General features: G+C 34.1%; 4 protein-coding genes across 4 annotated transcripts; all 4 read left to right on the top strand.

Annotated features, from left to right (window-relative positions):
- The first annotated feature begins 2,758 nt into the window (after positions 1-2,758).
- LOC143426745 (uncharacterized) lies at positions 2,759-4,914 on the top strand. Its single transcript, XM_076900370.1, has 6 exons — positions 2,759-2,843; positions 2,960-3,123; positions 3,405-3,902; positions 3,934-4,479; positions 4,525-4,758; positions 4,804-4,914. The coding sequence occupies exons 1-6, from the start codon at positions 2,759-2,761 to the stop codon at positions 4,912-4,914; spliced, it is 1,638 nt and encodes a 545-aa protein (XP_076756485.1).
- Positions 4,911-5,336, top strand: LOC143426746 (uncharacterized). The gene is made up of 2 exons (XM_076900371.1): positions 4,911-4,965; positions 5,008-5,336. The coding sequence occupies exons 1-2, from the start codon at positions 4,911-4,913 to the stop codon at positions 5,334-5,336; spliced, it is 384 nt and encodes a 127-aa protein (XP_076756486.1).
- A 306-nt stretch (positions 5,337-5,642) lies between these two features.
- On the top strand, positions 5,643-7,091 carry LOC143426747 (ATP-dependent DNA helicase Pif1-like). Its single transcript, XM_076900372.1, has 3 exons — positions 5,643-5,897; positions 5,951-6,774; positions 7,037-7,091. The coding sequence occupies exons 1-3, from the start codon at positions 5,643-5,645 to the stop codon at positions 7,089-7,091; spliced, it is 1,134 nt and encodes a 377-aa protein (XP_076756487.1).
- A 4,398-nt stretch (positions 7,092-11,489) lies between these two features.
- On the top strand, positions 11,490-11,825 carry LOC143426748 (uncharacterized). Its single transcript, XM_076900373.1, has one exon. It carries the CDS (start codon positions 11,490-11,492, stop codon positions 11,823-11,825), a length of 336 nt encoding a protein of 111 aa, XP_076756488.1.
- The last annotated feature ends 367 nt before the right edge of the window (positions 11,826-12,192 follow it).

Consider the following 12,192-nt stretch of genomic DNA (forward strand, 5'->3'; position numbering starts at 1 on the left):
GGTTTACAATTCATACATGAATGTATAATTTATATTTTAGTAAACAAATCAATTTACTTTACAGAATATAAATATTATTGATAAGATAAATTGTTGCCTGGTTCCTTCCTGGTGGAGAATTTGGAACATACAGAATTGGATAATTATAAACAACAATTGAATAGAACGACAAATTATACAGATAAATCAGAGGAAAAGATCATGCAAATATTAACTGTCATTCAAACTAATTTAAACAGCAAGTTTGTTAACAAAGCTGTAAGTTCAAATAATAAAAAATTTATTAGACCTCGTACATTATAGCACATCATAGATCAGTCTGATTAGTTGCCCAAGCAACCATAATTCAGAAGCTTATTAATATCACATTTGCAAAAATTTACAATATGTAAATTTCGTAAATTTTAAAGGTGACGAAGCCGGTACACGGTTCGTGGATCTTAAAAATGGTAAAAAGGTGCGGCAGGGAGAGGAGAACCTAGTCAACCACTAGGTACAACATTAACAATGGATTCTCAAAATTTTCTCACAATGCTTTCTCATAAAAAAAAAATATATTTTTTGCGTTCATATTAATTAGAAATGCAAAATAATGTTACTAATAACATAATATTATATATCTTTCGGAGAATTTAAACTTGCATCGACAAAGCCGTAATGGGAAAGTTGAAAATTGGCGGTAATCTAGAAAAAGCAATGAAATTAGAGAGATTAATGGACAATTTAAAGTCAAAACTTAGTTCCAAAAATTAAATACCGTCTTCTTAAAAAGAACCGACATATTAACTAATTAAGGAAAAATTATTCCTACTTATAAAAATTTTGTTTCTTTTTGTAAAAGTTTAACATGATAATATAAAATATTTAAAATATCAAACAAACTAAAGTAAAATGTATTCTTATACAATTTTGTAATATGTTTTATATGATAAAAATTAAATAAATCACGTTTGTCAATATTTATTTATGTCGATTGAACTTTACTCATATATTTATAATGAAATGAACATAGTTATTCATATTTAATATTTTCTTTGGAAGCAGTGAGCAAAGATGTAAAGTACTTTGTTATTATATTTCTAGCTGCTTCACAAATTCCAAAAATAATAAAATAGGCCAACGCCAGCAAAAGGTCTAATGTTTCATATCTATTTTATAGTATAAAGATTATCAAGCTTTATGCTTGGATGGATGCTTATATATAAGTATAACTGCCAAAATGAAATGAGATCGCAAAGTGATATTTACACACCTGCGTGCTGCAATTTTGTCCTATATAAATTTCTGATAAAAGGATATAAATGTTTATAATCTAATTATCAATTACAAATGGAATTCTACAATTTATTCATATAATAATCCTTTCTTATTGCACGCATCCTCCAATACATACACAGTATCTTTAATCTTGATGGATTTCGTGTGTGCGTGTGTGTGGCTATGGTAGCAGTTGTAGAAATACCACCAAATAGGTTTCATTGTTTCGATTCTAGTAAATCGAGTAAAATGGCATAATATTTTCTGTAGAATATCAAGGGGATGTGAAGCTGCTATTGCACTGCATATAGCATTTTTCACTGGAAGAATTTTTCTTCCAATGTGTCGACTCCAGATTTTTTTGAATTGTTCTCATTTTGATAATTACCAAGATCCAAGGTTCCTTTATCTGAGATTAAGGCCTGCTTTCTTTTTTTCCAAATTTTTTTACATTGCGTTACACTTTTAAGACTCTTTGTAAGTTACAAAGAACAGAAACGCTACATGGATTATAAAAGTATAATAGTTTAATTTATATAATCTTGAACATTTTAAATCAGTTTACGTTGCTTTCCTTGTTGTATATGTTTATCACCTGGCGCTGAACCAACTACTAGGTGCTCCCGAACAAATATCCCAAAAATATCAAAATAACATTTACTTAGTAATATTTATTAAACGTGTAACCAGGAATAAATTGAAAAATTAAATTTTTACTCATGAAATTTACTCATAGAATTTACTTTATTAAAACAAATTAAACTGTAAAAAATAACAAACCCATGATAACAGTTGTAATCAAAATAAAAATATGAAGCACAAGGTAAATAAAATATTGAATCGTTTTATTTATATTTTTTCAATTATTGGTTGAATATTACAAATTATATTAAAATTTAAAGTATTTTAAATATAGAAATTGTAGTTCCTTTATGATTTTAACAAATTAATTTAAATTACAAAAAACAACATTAATGCGTTTGACGTTCCGTTTTTCGCCAGAAAATTCTAATAAATACAAAAATGCAGTCAACAAACTTTTACAATTATTAATACGAGAATAAATTATTAATACGTAAATAAATAAAAATATTATTGATCTCCAGCTGAAGAAAATAATTGGAAATACGTTTTATTTAACCCCACAATTATACCAGCAAAGCGAAGTGCCACTGGTCGATCTACAAATCAAGCAAAAAGGCCAAGAGAAAAACGAGCTTCAGAAACAAGTGAGCAGAGGCATGCTAGACAAAAAAGAGATCGAGTTCACACTGCTCTTGCTCGATCATTAGAAACGAGTGAACAGAGGCAAGCAAGGCAGCAAAGGAATCGAATTCGCAGGACATAGACAAGACGCACGATACATACTGACCTGAATTTATGTGGTTTCAATTACAATCCCCTTGACAAATACAGTATTCACCAAAGTGTAATTATTGGAAAAATGGATAAAAAGTGTACGTATTATGGTGCTCAAAAATTTAAAAATGAAGCACCAGATATGTGCTGTGCAGGTGGAAATGTAAAGTTACCAGATTTGCGTTCACCACCTGAACCATTATTAACTTCAGTATCAGGTGAAACAAGTAAATCAAAAATTATTTGAAAAATATACCCAAGTACAATTCATGCTTCCAAATGATACCGTTCGGAGCAACGAATATCGTTAGCGCAAAATATATGCCAACATTTAAAGTATAAGGGCAAATTTATCACCATGTTGAATCACTACTGCCCTTGCCAAATGCTGATCACAAATATCTTCGGATATATTTTATAGGAAATACTGGCGAACAAATCAACAGACGGTTTCAACTGAATATGAGTAGTAAACGAGAGATTATCGCTGAATTACAAAATTTGTTTGTACAACATAATGAATTAATTAAATTATTTAAAACTGCCATTGAACAACTGCCATTTGACGATTACAAAGTAATAATAAAGGCAAGTAAAACACCTATTGGTCAACATCGGAGACAATTCAACGCACCAACGATCGATGAAGTGGCAATTGTCATAGTTGATGAAGAATTTAATTCTCGCGATATAATTCTTCGTCATAGAAATGGTGACGTCCAGCAATCCAAGTATCAGAAACGCATCGTTTATATGATGCATTACAATATCCCATTCTATTTTTGCAGGGAGAGGATGGATATTATTTTAATATTAATTTGAGAAATCCTACAACTAGTGTGGACATTCACAAAAAGGTCAGTGCTATGAATTATTATGCATATCGAGCGATGATTTGTGAGAATGCTGATAATCATATATTGAAATATAGACAGTTATTTCATCAATACATTGTTGACATGTATGTAAAAATAGAAAGTGAAAGACTGCTCTACATACTACTAAATCAAGTCAAATTGCATTCCGAAGAGTACATCCATTTACGTGATGCAGTTGTAATTGATGGCAATCTTAGTGAATTGGGAAAAATGGTCATTTTACTATCCACATTTACAGACAGCCCAAGACACATGCATGAATATGCACAAGATGCAATGACGTATGTTCGTGCATATGGTCGTCCAGATTTTTTCATCACATTTACACGCAACCGAGCATGGGATGAAATGAAGAAGCGTTTATTAATTGGACAATCACCATCAGATCGTCATGATATTTCTGCGCGTGTATTTAAACAAAAATGAAAATCTTTAATAGATTTTATTGTCAAACACTATGTATTTGGAGAGACGCGCTGTTGGATGTATTCCATTGAATGGCAAAAATAATGGTTTACCACATGCGCATATTTTAATATGGATGATGGGAAAAATAACACCAAACAGAATTGATGAAATCATCTCTGCAGAAATATCAGACATTAAAATTGATAAAGACTTACACGATATTGTCTCAAAAAATATGATTCATGGTCCATGTCGCTCACTAAATAATAATTCACCATGCATGTCAGATGGAAATTGCACAAAGCGGTATCCTAGAGACTTACTTGCTGAAACTATTACAGGCAATGATGGATATCCACTCTATCGACGACGATCTACCAAAGATGGTGGAAAATCCAATAAACTAAAAGTACTCAACAATACTATTGATGTTGATAATCGTTGGGTAGTACCATATTCTCCATTACTACTAAAAACGTATAACGCATACGTAAATATTGAGTACTGCAATTCAATGAAAGCTATAAAATATATTTGCAAATATACGAACAAAGGAAGCGACATGGCAGTGTTTGGAGTGGAAAATACAACTGCATCTAACGATGAAGTCACCCAATATTAGCTGAGACGCTACATAAGTAGCAATGAGGCTGTATGGCGTATTTTATCATTCTCCATTCATGAGCGATTTCCAACGGTTGTTCATTTAGCAGTACATCTTGAAGATGGGCAGCATGTATATTTTACATCAGAAAATGTACGTGCAAGAGCAATGTCACCACCGCCAACAACATTAACTGAATTTTTCACATTATGTAAAAATGATACCTTTGCAAGGACACTACTGTACTCTGAAGTATCAATTTATTTTACGTGGAATACATCAATAAGAAAATTTCAGCGTCGTAAAAAAGGTAAAGCAGTACAAGGATACCTAAATTTATATTCCACAAATGCATTGGGTCGTCTGTACACTGTACATCCAAATAACGCAGAATGCTTTTACCTATGATTATTATTAATCAATGTTTGTGGACCAACATCTTTCCCAGAATTAAAAACGGTCAATGGCCATGTGTGTGCCACATTTCGTGAGGCTTACCAGAAGTTAAAACTCTCTTAGAAAACGATGCTCATTGGGATATTTCACTCGCTGATGCTTCTAATACAGCTCAAACACAGCAGATACGTACACTATTTTCCATCATACTAACTACATATTTTCCTGCTAATCCAAAGGATCTTCGGGAAAAATATAAAAACTATATGAGTGAAGACATTTTACATCGCATGCGTAGAATAAATGCTAATCTCAACATTCAATGTACATCAAATATATACAATGCGGTATTGATTTTAATTGAGGATGTATGTTTGACAATAGCCAACAAGTCACTGACAGAATTGGGAATGATTACTAAATGGATCTGGTAATGACATTTTCGATCGTGATGTACAACGAGAAGCGCACTTCGATGTTAATGAATTACAAACATTTGTTCGAATTAATCTGCCGAAATTGGTATTAGAACAACGAACAGCATATGGCACAATTATAAATGCAATATCTAACAAGAGTTGTGGTTTATATTTCTTAGATGCACCTGATGGCATTGGTAAAACTTTTCTTATTTCAATTATTCTGGCAATTATAAGATCACAAAATAATATTGCACTTGCTATTGCATCATCTGATATTGCAGCAACTCTTTCGGATGGTGGTCGAACATGCCATTAAATATGCAGGTAATTGAAACTCCAACATGTTATATTAGCAAATATTCTGGGATGGGAAAAGTACTGAGATCATGTCAGCTTGTAATATGGGAGGAATGCACCATGGCACACAAGAAATCATTGGAAGCACTCAATCGCAGATTAAAAAATTTGAGAGGAAATGAACAGCTCTTTGGTGGTGCACTCATTTTGCTAGCTGGCGATTTTCGTCAAACTCTACCAGTTATACCACGTTCAGCACCTGCAGATGAATTGAATGCATGTCTCAAATCATCAGTGTTATGGCGGTAAAAGACCAATATGCCTTATAGACCAATATATATATAATTGTTCAATTACAACAAGATGAATCTTCTGAACGATTTGCAAAACAATTGTTAGATATTGGGAATGGTAAAATAGAAATGGACGAATCCACATATTGTATTACATTACCAGAAAACTTTTGTCACATTGTAAAATCCACTGATGAATTGAGTGCCAAAGTTTTTCCAAATGTATCGCAGAATTATAAAAATAATCAATGGGTTAGTGAACGTGCTATATTGGCAGCCAAAAACATTGATGTGAATTTAATAAATTCCACAATTCAAAATGAAGTACCTGATGAAGAAACAACATATAAATCCATAGATACTGTTGTCAATCACGATGAATCAGTTAATTATCCAATAGAATTTTTTAATTCATTGGATCTACAAGGAATGCCACCGCATATTTTATCTTTGAAAATTGGTTCCCCAATCATCCTTCTGGGAAATATAAATCCGCCGCGACTATGCAATGGGACTAGGCTATCAGTAAAAAAATTAATGAATAACATAATTGAGGCAACCATTTTAAAGGGAAAACACCAAGGGGAACATGTGCTACTATCACGCATTCCCATAATACCAACGGATACTCCATTTGACTTCAAACGTCTACAGTTTCCTGTACGACTTGCCTTCGTAATGACCATTAACAAAGTACAGGGACAATCATTGCAAGTATGTGGATTAAATTGGATAAATCCATGCTTCTCACATGGACAGCTGTACGTTGGGTGTTCACGAGTTGGAAAACCATCAAATTTATTTATTCTTGCATCAGATAGGAAAACAAATAATGTTGTATATTTACAAGCACTACTAAGGTAAAGCTCACCATTAGTCATCAAATATCATTCATTTCATGATGATATTTAATAATTACTTATATTATTGTTCAATTGAAATTCGTTTGCAATATTGTTTAATATCACAAGTGAAGAAGCATGTTTATTCTACCATTAACTATATATATCTATGTTTTGTACATATGTTATATTCAAGTGACATATATGTAGGGATAATTTTATTGTTAATTTTCATTTTGATGTATTGTATACATTTGATCATTAATAAATTATGTTTCAGGTATCAATACTGCCTTTTTGTTCAAATGCAGCAACGTGTGAACGGGTACAACTAGTATTACTTATAAAATAAAAATTCATGCTGTTGCGTCCATAACTTCGCCTTGTGTAATTTCTTAAACAATATGCTGTCATCGTATTTAATATAACCCTCAACTGCATGAATTTGTAACGATGCATTGAAAAAATATATATATAAAATAAATTTATATATTTTTATGATAAAGTAATTAACGACTCTATGGAAGAAATCGCCGTATCAAGCTAGTTTATGGAAAATAATAAAATCGAGTTCTTGTAACTTTGTTTGGAGCCGGTGTATCTATTTTGGAATCAAAATAAATAACTTGCTTAGTTTAGTCATTTTTCATATTCGTTTATAATTTTTTATGGAAACAGCTTCCCTATTAGTAAATGTCAGCCTACGCTACTACCACACGTGTAGCTATGGTGAGCTAATAGTATCATTGCCATGGCCATGTAGCCTGTGTGCTATATCGCGGTGCATTAATAGTGCCGTGATACGAGGGTCGCCCCAGTACTAAGAGTATGCCGTTACGAGAGCTGAGTAGGTGCAGTGCCTTAGCACAGTCCTGCCTCGGAATTCGTTCCATCCGTTGTCATTGACGTGCCAATCGCTGGTTGTTTGAGAGATTGTAATGCATGAGGCAGACTTGTTTCTTATCATCGTTAAGGAGATAAATTTTCACTCCTCCCTTTTTGAATTTTGCTAATTATTGTTTGGAACCTTTGCCGTTTCTGTATCTCTATGTCCGCATTGTGGATTCAACTTATGTATGATCTTTTTGATATTCATCTTTTGTTACATGTAACATTATATATGTAACGCACTTTTGTTATGTAATACTCAGATTTGTAATCCTCAGATTGTTTTATTCCTTGGTAAAGCAACTTATTCGATTAACATATATTTATTAGGAATAGCTATAAATAATTAGAAAAATGTTATTAAAACGGTATTAAATATGTTCTTGTAATTATATATTTAAGGTCTAAAGGTGTAGATGGAATTACTGTCCGATATTTTACGTGATCCATTCGACGTATCGAGTGAGACTATGAAATATGAAGACCTTTTACTATTCCTCGTCCCCTTTCCATGTTAAATGAATGATTAGTTCTGCAAGACAGGAAGCCTAAATTAATGAGATCTCTTCGAACATAAGTAATTTGTAAGTAATACATTTTTTCTCTTTGAAAAATTTGCCTTTGCATAGAATAGAACGTATAGATATAATTGCCTGTTTTATATCCATTTCGTTCCAATTCTATTATAGCTTTTGAGCGACAGTAATATTGATTACACCTGATTTTTGCAGCAGTTGTTTGTTTAACCGATTTTATTGACGTAGAAGCATCATTTGAGGGATGTATCAATCTACTTTCCAGTTCTATCAGTTTCTTTTTCTGCTCGCGACTTTCCATTTCCAGTTCCGTATACTTATCCCTTATCATCATCATATATGTTGCTATGTATAATAACTTTTTGTCCTTAAATTTTACGGATATTTCAATTAAATTTCCTTTGATTAAAGAAACGGAAACTAAAAAAGAGTGACACGTACCATTTCTTGAGAACGTTGTATCGTAATTTGCATCTGACTGTTTTGAAAGGCATGCACTTTACTTAACGTTTGCAATGATTCGGTTAGCGCAGAAACTGAATATTCTACATTCGAAACTGTCCGCTCTTGTAATTGTAAGGCAAATACATTCATCTGTCGACATCGTGAACACTGATTTTTGGCTAAATTCCAGAAAAACAAATATATTATAAGTATTATAGTTTTTTGTAAGTGGAGATATGCTGGACATTTGAAGGTTGCCTTCATTTTTTAAAATGAGTTGGTATAATCATTCTTCCGTTATACGATAGAGTATTTTAAAACGAGTTCAACGACGTGTAACATGAAGCTATTGAAGACTATAAAAAGTAAAGAAAGGCGATAATACTTACGGTTTTGATAGTAAATGAAACATACGTATTGTAAACAGTGGTGGAAGGAAGTCAATAAACACTGTTCGAAGGGCATTTTCATAGTTTGCAGGATAAGTTAAACATGATAACATTAGTATTGAAAAATCGGTTTGATTACGTTTGGTTAGACTGTTCGTTCGTCGTCCATTTTATATGTATTGAGCTGCGGATTCCCGAGGACAGCTCACCAAATTGTTGAACTATGAAAGATTTTCATTATGCATTTGAATCAAAAGGTAATTGAACTCCATTAGATTGTAAACAAATCTTAATATTTCATTTTAAATAATAAGACAAAATAATCTTTACAAAACTACAAGACTGGAAACATACCTCTCTGTTATTATTCTTTCATAAAGTACTCTAATTGCAATTATATAGCTCACTACGATAAAAAATATTTCTCAGGAAATTCTAAATATTAAATTGGAGAACCAACTAAACATATTCAACATTTACGAATATGAAAAATACTTGAACATTCCAATGGAAATATGTTCTAAACAGGAGTTAGAAAAATAAAACATTCAATTTCAATTCCAGAATTCATCTATAAGAGGTAAAATATTTTGGAAAACTTAATTACAATCTTTAATGCAAGCACTTGGACAGTATTTCAATTTTTAAGAAAATTAATGAAAGTCAACCATTCTGAAGCGGTCAGAATCTTTGCTGTTTGAGCAATAAGTGATTAACAAATGACTGCATAAATTTCAGGCTTATAAACATATGGATTAAATCTTATGCAGATATGTTTATAACCAAGTTACTAAATACTAATCAACATTAACTGATCATTTTAAAACTTAAACGGTTACACCTCGAATACATTTAAAAATATTACAAACGTGAAAAGTAATCTTGCAAAGTAATATTGCAAACGTCAAGAACTCTTCTAAAAGATCGGACGAAGCCAATGGAAATCTTTGTCGAAGTAAGCAAGTTCTAAAGTTTTAAGTAACGCGATGGTCCTTATTTGCCTACGTTTCATAGCAAGTAAGTTCTGAAGTTCTATGAAATCCAATAGAGCTCCTCACTATCAACGTATCAGAGGAAGTTCTCAAATTCTCAGTTCAACGTTTAAAGCAATGTGTGTTCTATATATTTATGTAAAGTGATGGTCCGTATCACTATATGCGATCCAGAGTACGTAAGATGCAAAGTTACATCATAGAGCTTCTCATTTCTACGTTTCATAGTGAGAACTTTTTAAATCTCCATGTAACGCGATGCAGCTTCACAGTCCTACGTTTCAAAGTAACTCATAAAGTTCCACGAAAAGGGATGTCGCATCAGAGTGTCTACTTGTCAATGTGAGTAGCTTCTATGTTTCCTTGCAACAAGGTGGAGCATCTCAGTCCTATAATTCGTCGTAAGTAATAAAAAATATTCTGTGCAACAAGATGGTTCTTCTCATTTCAACGTTTCAAAGCAAGTAAGCTGTAACCTTCTCTGCATAGCATAATTCCCGTCAGCTTCTACACTTCAAAAGAAGGTGATTTCTACAGTTCCATGCAACGGGATGGCGCTTCATAGTGTCCGAGTGTCAAAGCTATGAAGTTCCAATTTTCCATGCAATCCAATGGCGCATCTCATATCAGCCTTTCAATGCAAGTAAGCTGGAATGTCTGTAGTGACCAGCAGTGCAAAAGTTAGTTTCATTTACCTCGAAATTTAATGACGGAGAAATGAACTGAAATTCATTGTGAAAGATGAAATGGCCATCCTTGACGTTTACTGATGTATTTTCGCTCTGGCTAAATTCATACATTCGTTGTGATCGTATCGATAACGAACAGCGTCACAGCCGGCAGTACAAAGCTCGATTAAAGAATGTCTCAGTTAGAACCAAAGTACGCCATCGAAGTTCAAGATATTTTTAGCAACCCGCTGGAGACTCAGAAGTATGAAACGCTGAAGGCAGAACAAGTGCTTAGACTATCCTTCTTGCAAGCACAAAAGATTCGCCGTTTACTAGAACAGGAGGAAAAAGGAGATAGGACGCCGGCGCAGTTCTTATGTCATATGAGGGACCTGGCAGGAACTACGGTGTCCGATGAATTCTTAAGGCCGTTCTGGTCCGTTCGCCACCCGGCTATGGCCAGGGCTTTTGTCGCGGCCCAAACAAACCTCCTGCTAAACAAATTAGCCAAAACAGCGGACCAAATCCACGATGGGACCGCACAGGAGGTAATTAGCATAACGCTGATCAGTACCACCGAGCTCTTATTAAAACGATTGAAAAGATTGGAGCTCGAAATATCGGAGCATCGAAAATTTTGCTCTCAAATTCGCGTCCAGACACGAGATTCTGCAGCCGCCGCTCGAGTTCGAAGATTACTACTCGCAATAGTTCACTAGCCAAGCTCAAGCATTGTTGGTACCACTGGAAATTTGGAACCTCATCCACGCGGTACCGTTCGCTGTGCGGTTTCCTTTCGGGAAACGAGGAGGGATGTCAATGAACGCGGCAACTAGTAAGGGTCCAGCGACTAGCCGCTTGTTCGTCACCGATCGCGCAACGAAGGAAGAAGTCTTGATTGATACCGGTTCAGACCTTTGCGTGTATCCTCGCACGCGTATAAAAGGCCGAATTCAGATGACAAAGTACCAGCTATGTGCGGCTAACAACATTGTAATAAATATCTACGGCGACAGGACGATCAACCTGAACATCGGATTCCGACGTGCATTTCCATGGAGTGTCATCATTGCGGACATCTCCAGATCTATGATCGGCGCCGATTTCCTGAGCCAGTACGGGTTACTGGTGGATCTCGGTAACAAATGACTGCTGGTCCAGACGCCGTCATTTTCTGCCAGGGGACGACGCCACACCACCGAGACGGACAATCAGCGACAACTGCGCATACAATCAGATGTTCGCCGAATTTCACACAAACACATGACATCCCGAAAATCGCGATTACAATGCCATTCGGATTATTCGAATATGTATCGATGCCATTCAGACTGCGAAATGCCACGCAAACGTTCCAGTTATTCAATGATACCGTACTACTAGAGGTCTAGACTTCTGTTATGCGTACCTAGACGATATACTATTCGCATCTAGGGACGAGACCAAACATAAGAAACATTTCCGAAAACTCTTTGGACGACTAGAAAACTACGGAATCGTAGTCAATACATCGAAA

Source organism: Xylocopa sonorina, chromosome 9 (genome assembly GCF_050948175.1).
Source record: "Xylocopa sonorina isolate GNS202 chromosome 9, iyXylSono1_principal, whole genome shotgun sequence".
In the NCBI taxonomy this organism is placed as follows: Eukaryota; Metazoa; Arthropoda; class Insecta; order Hymenoptera; family Apidae; genus Xylocopa; species Xylocopa sonorina.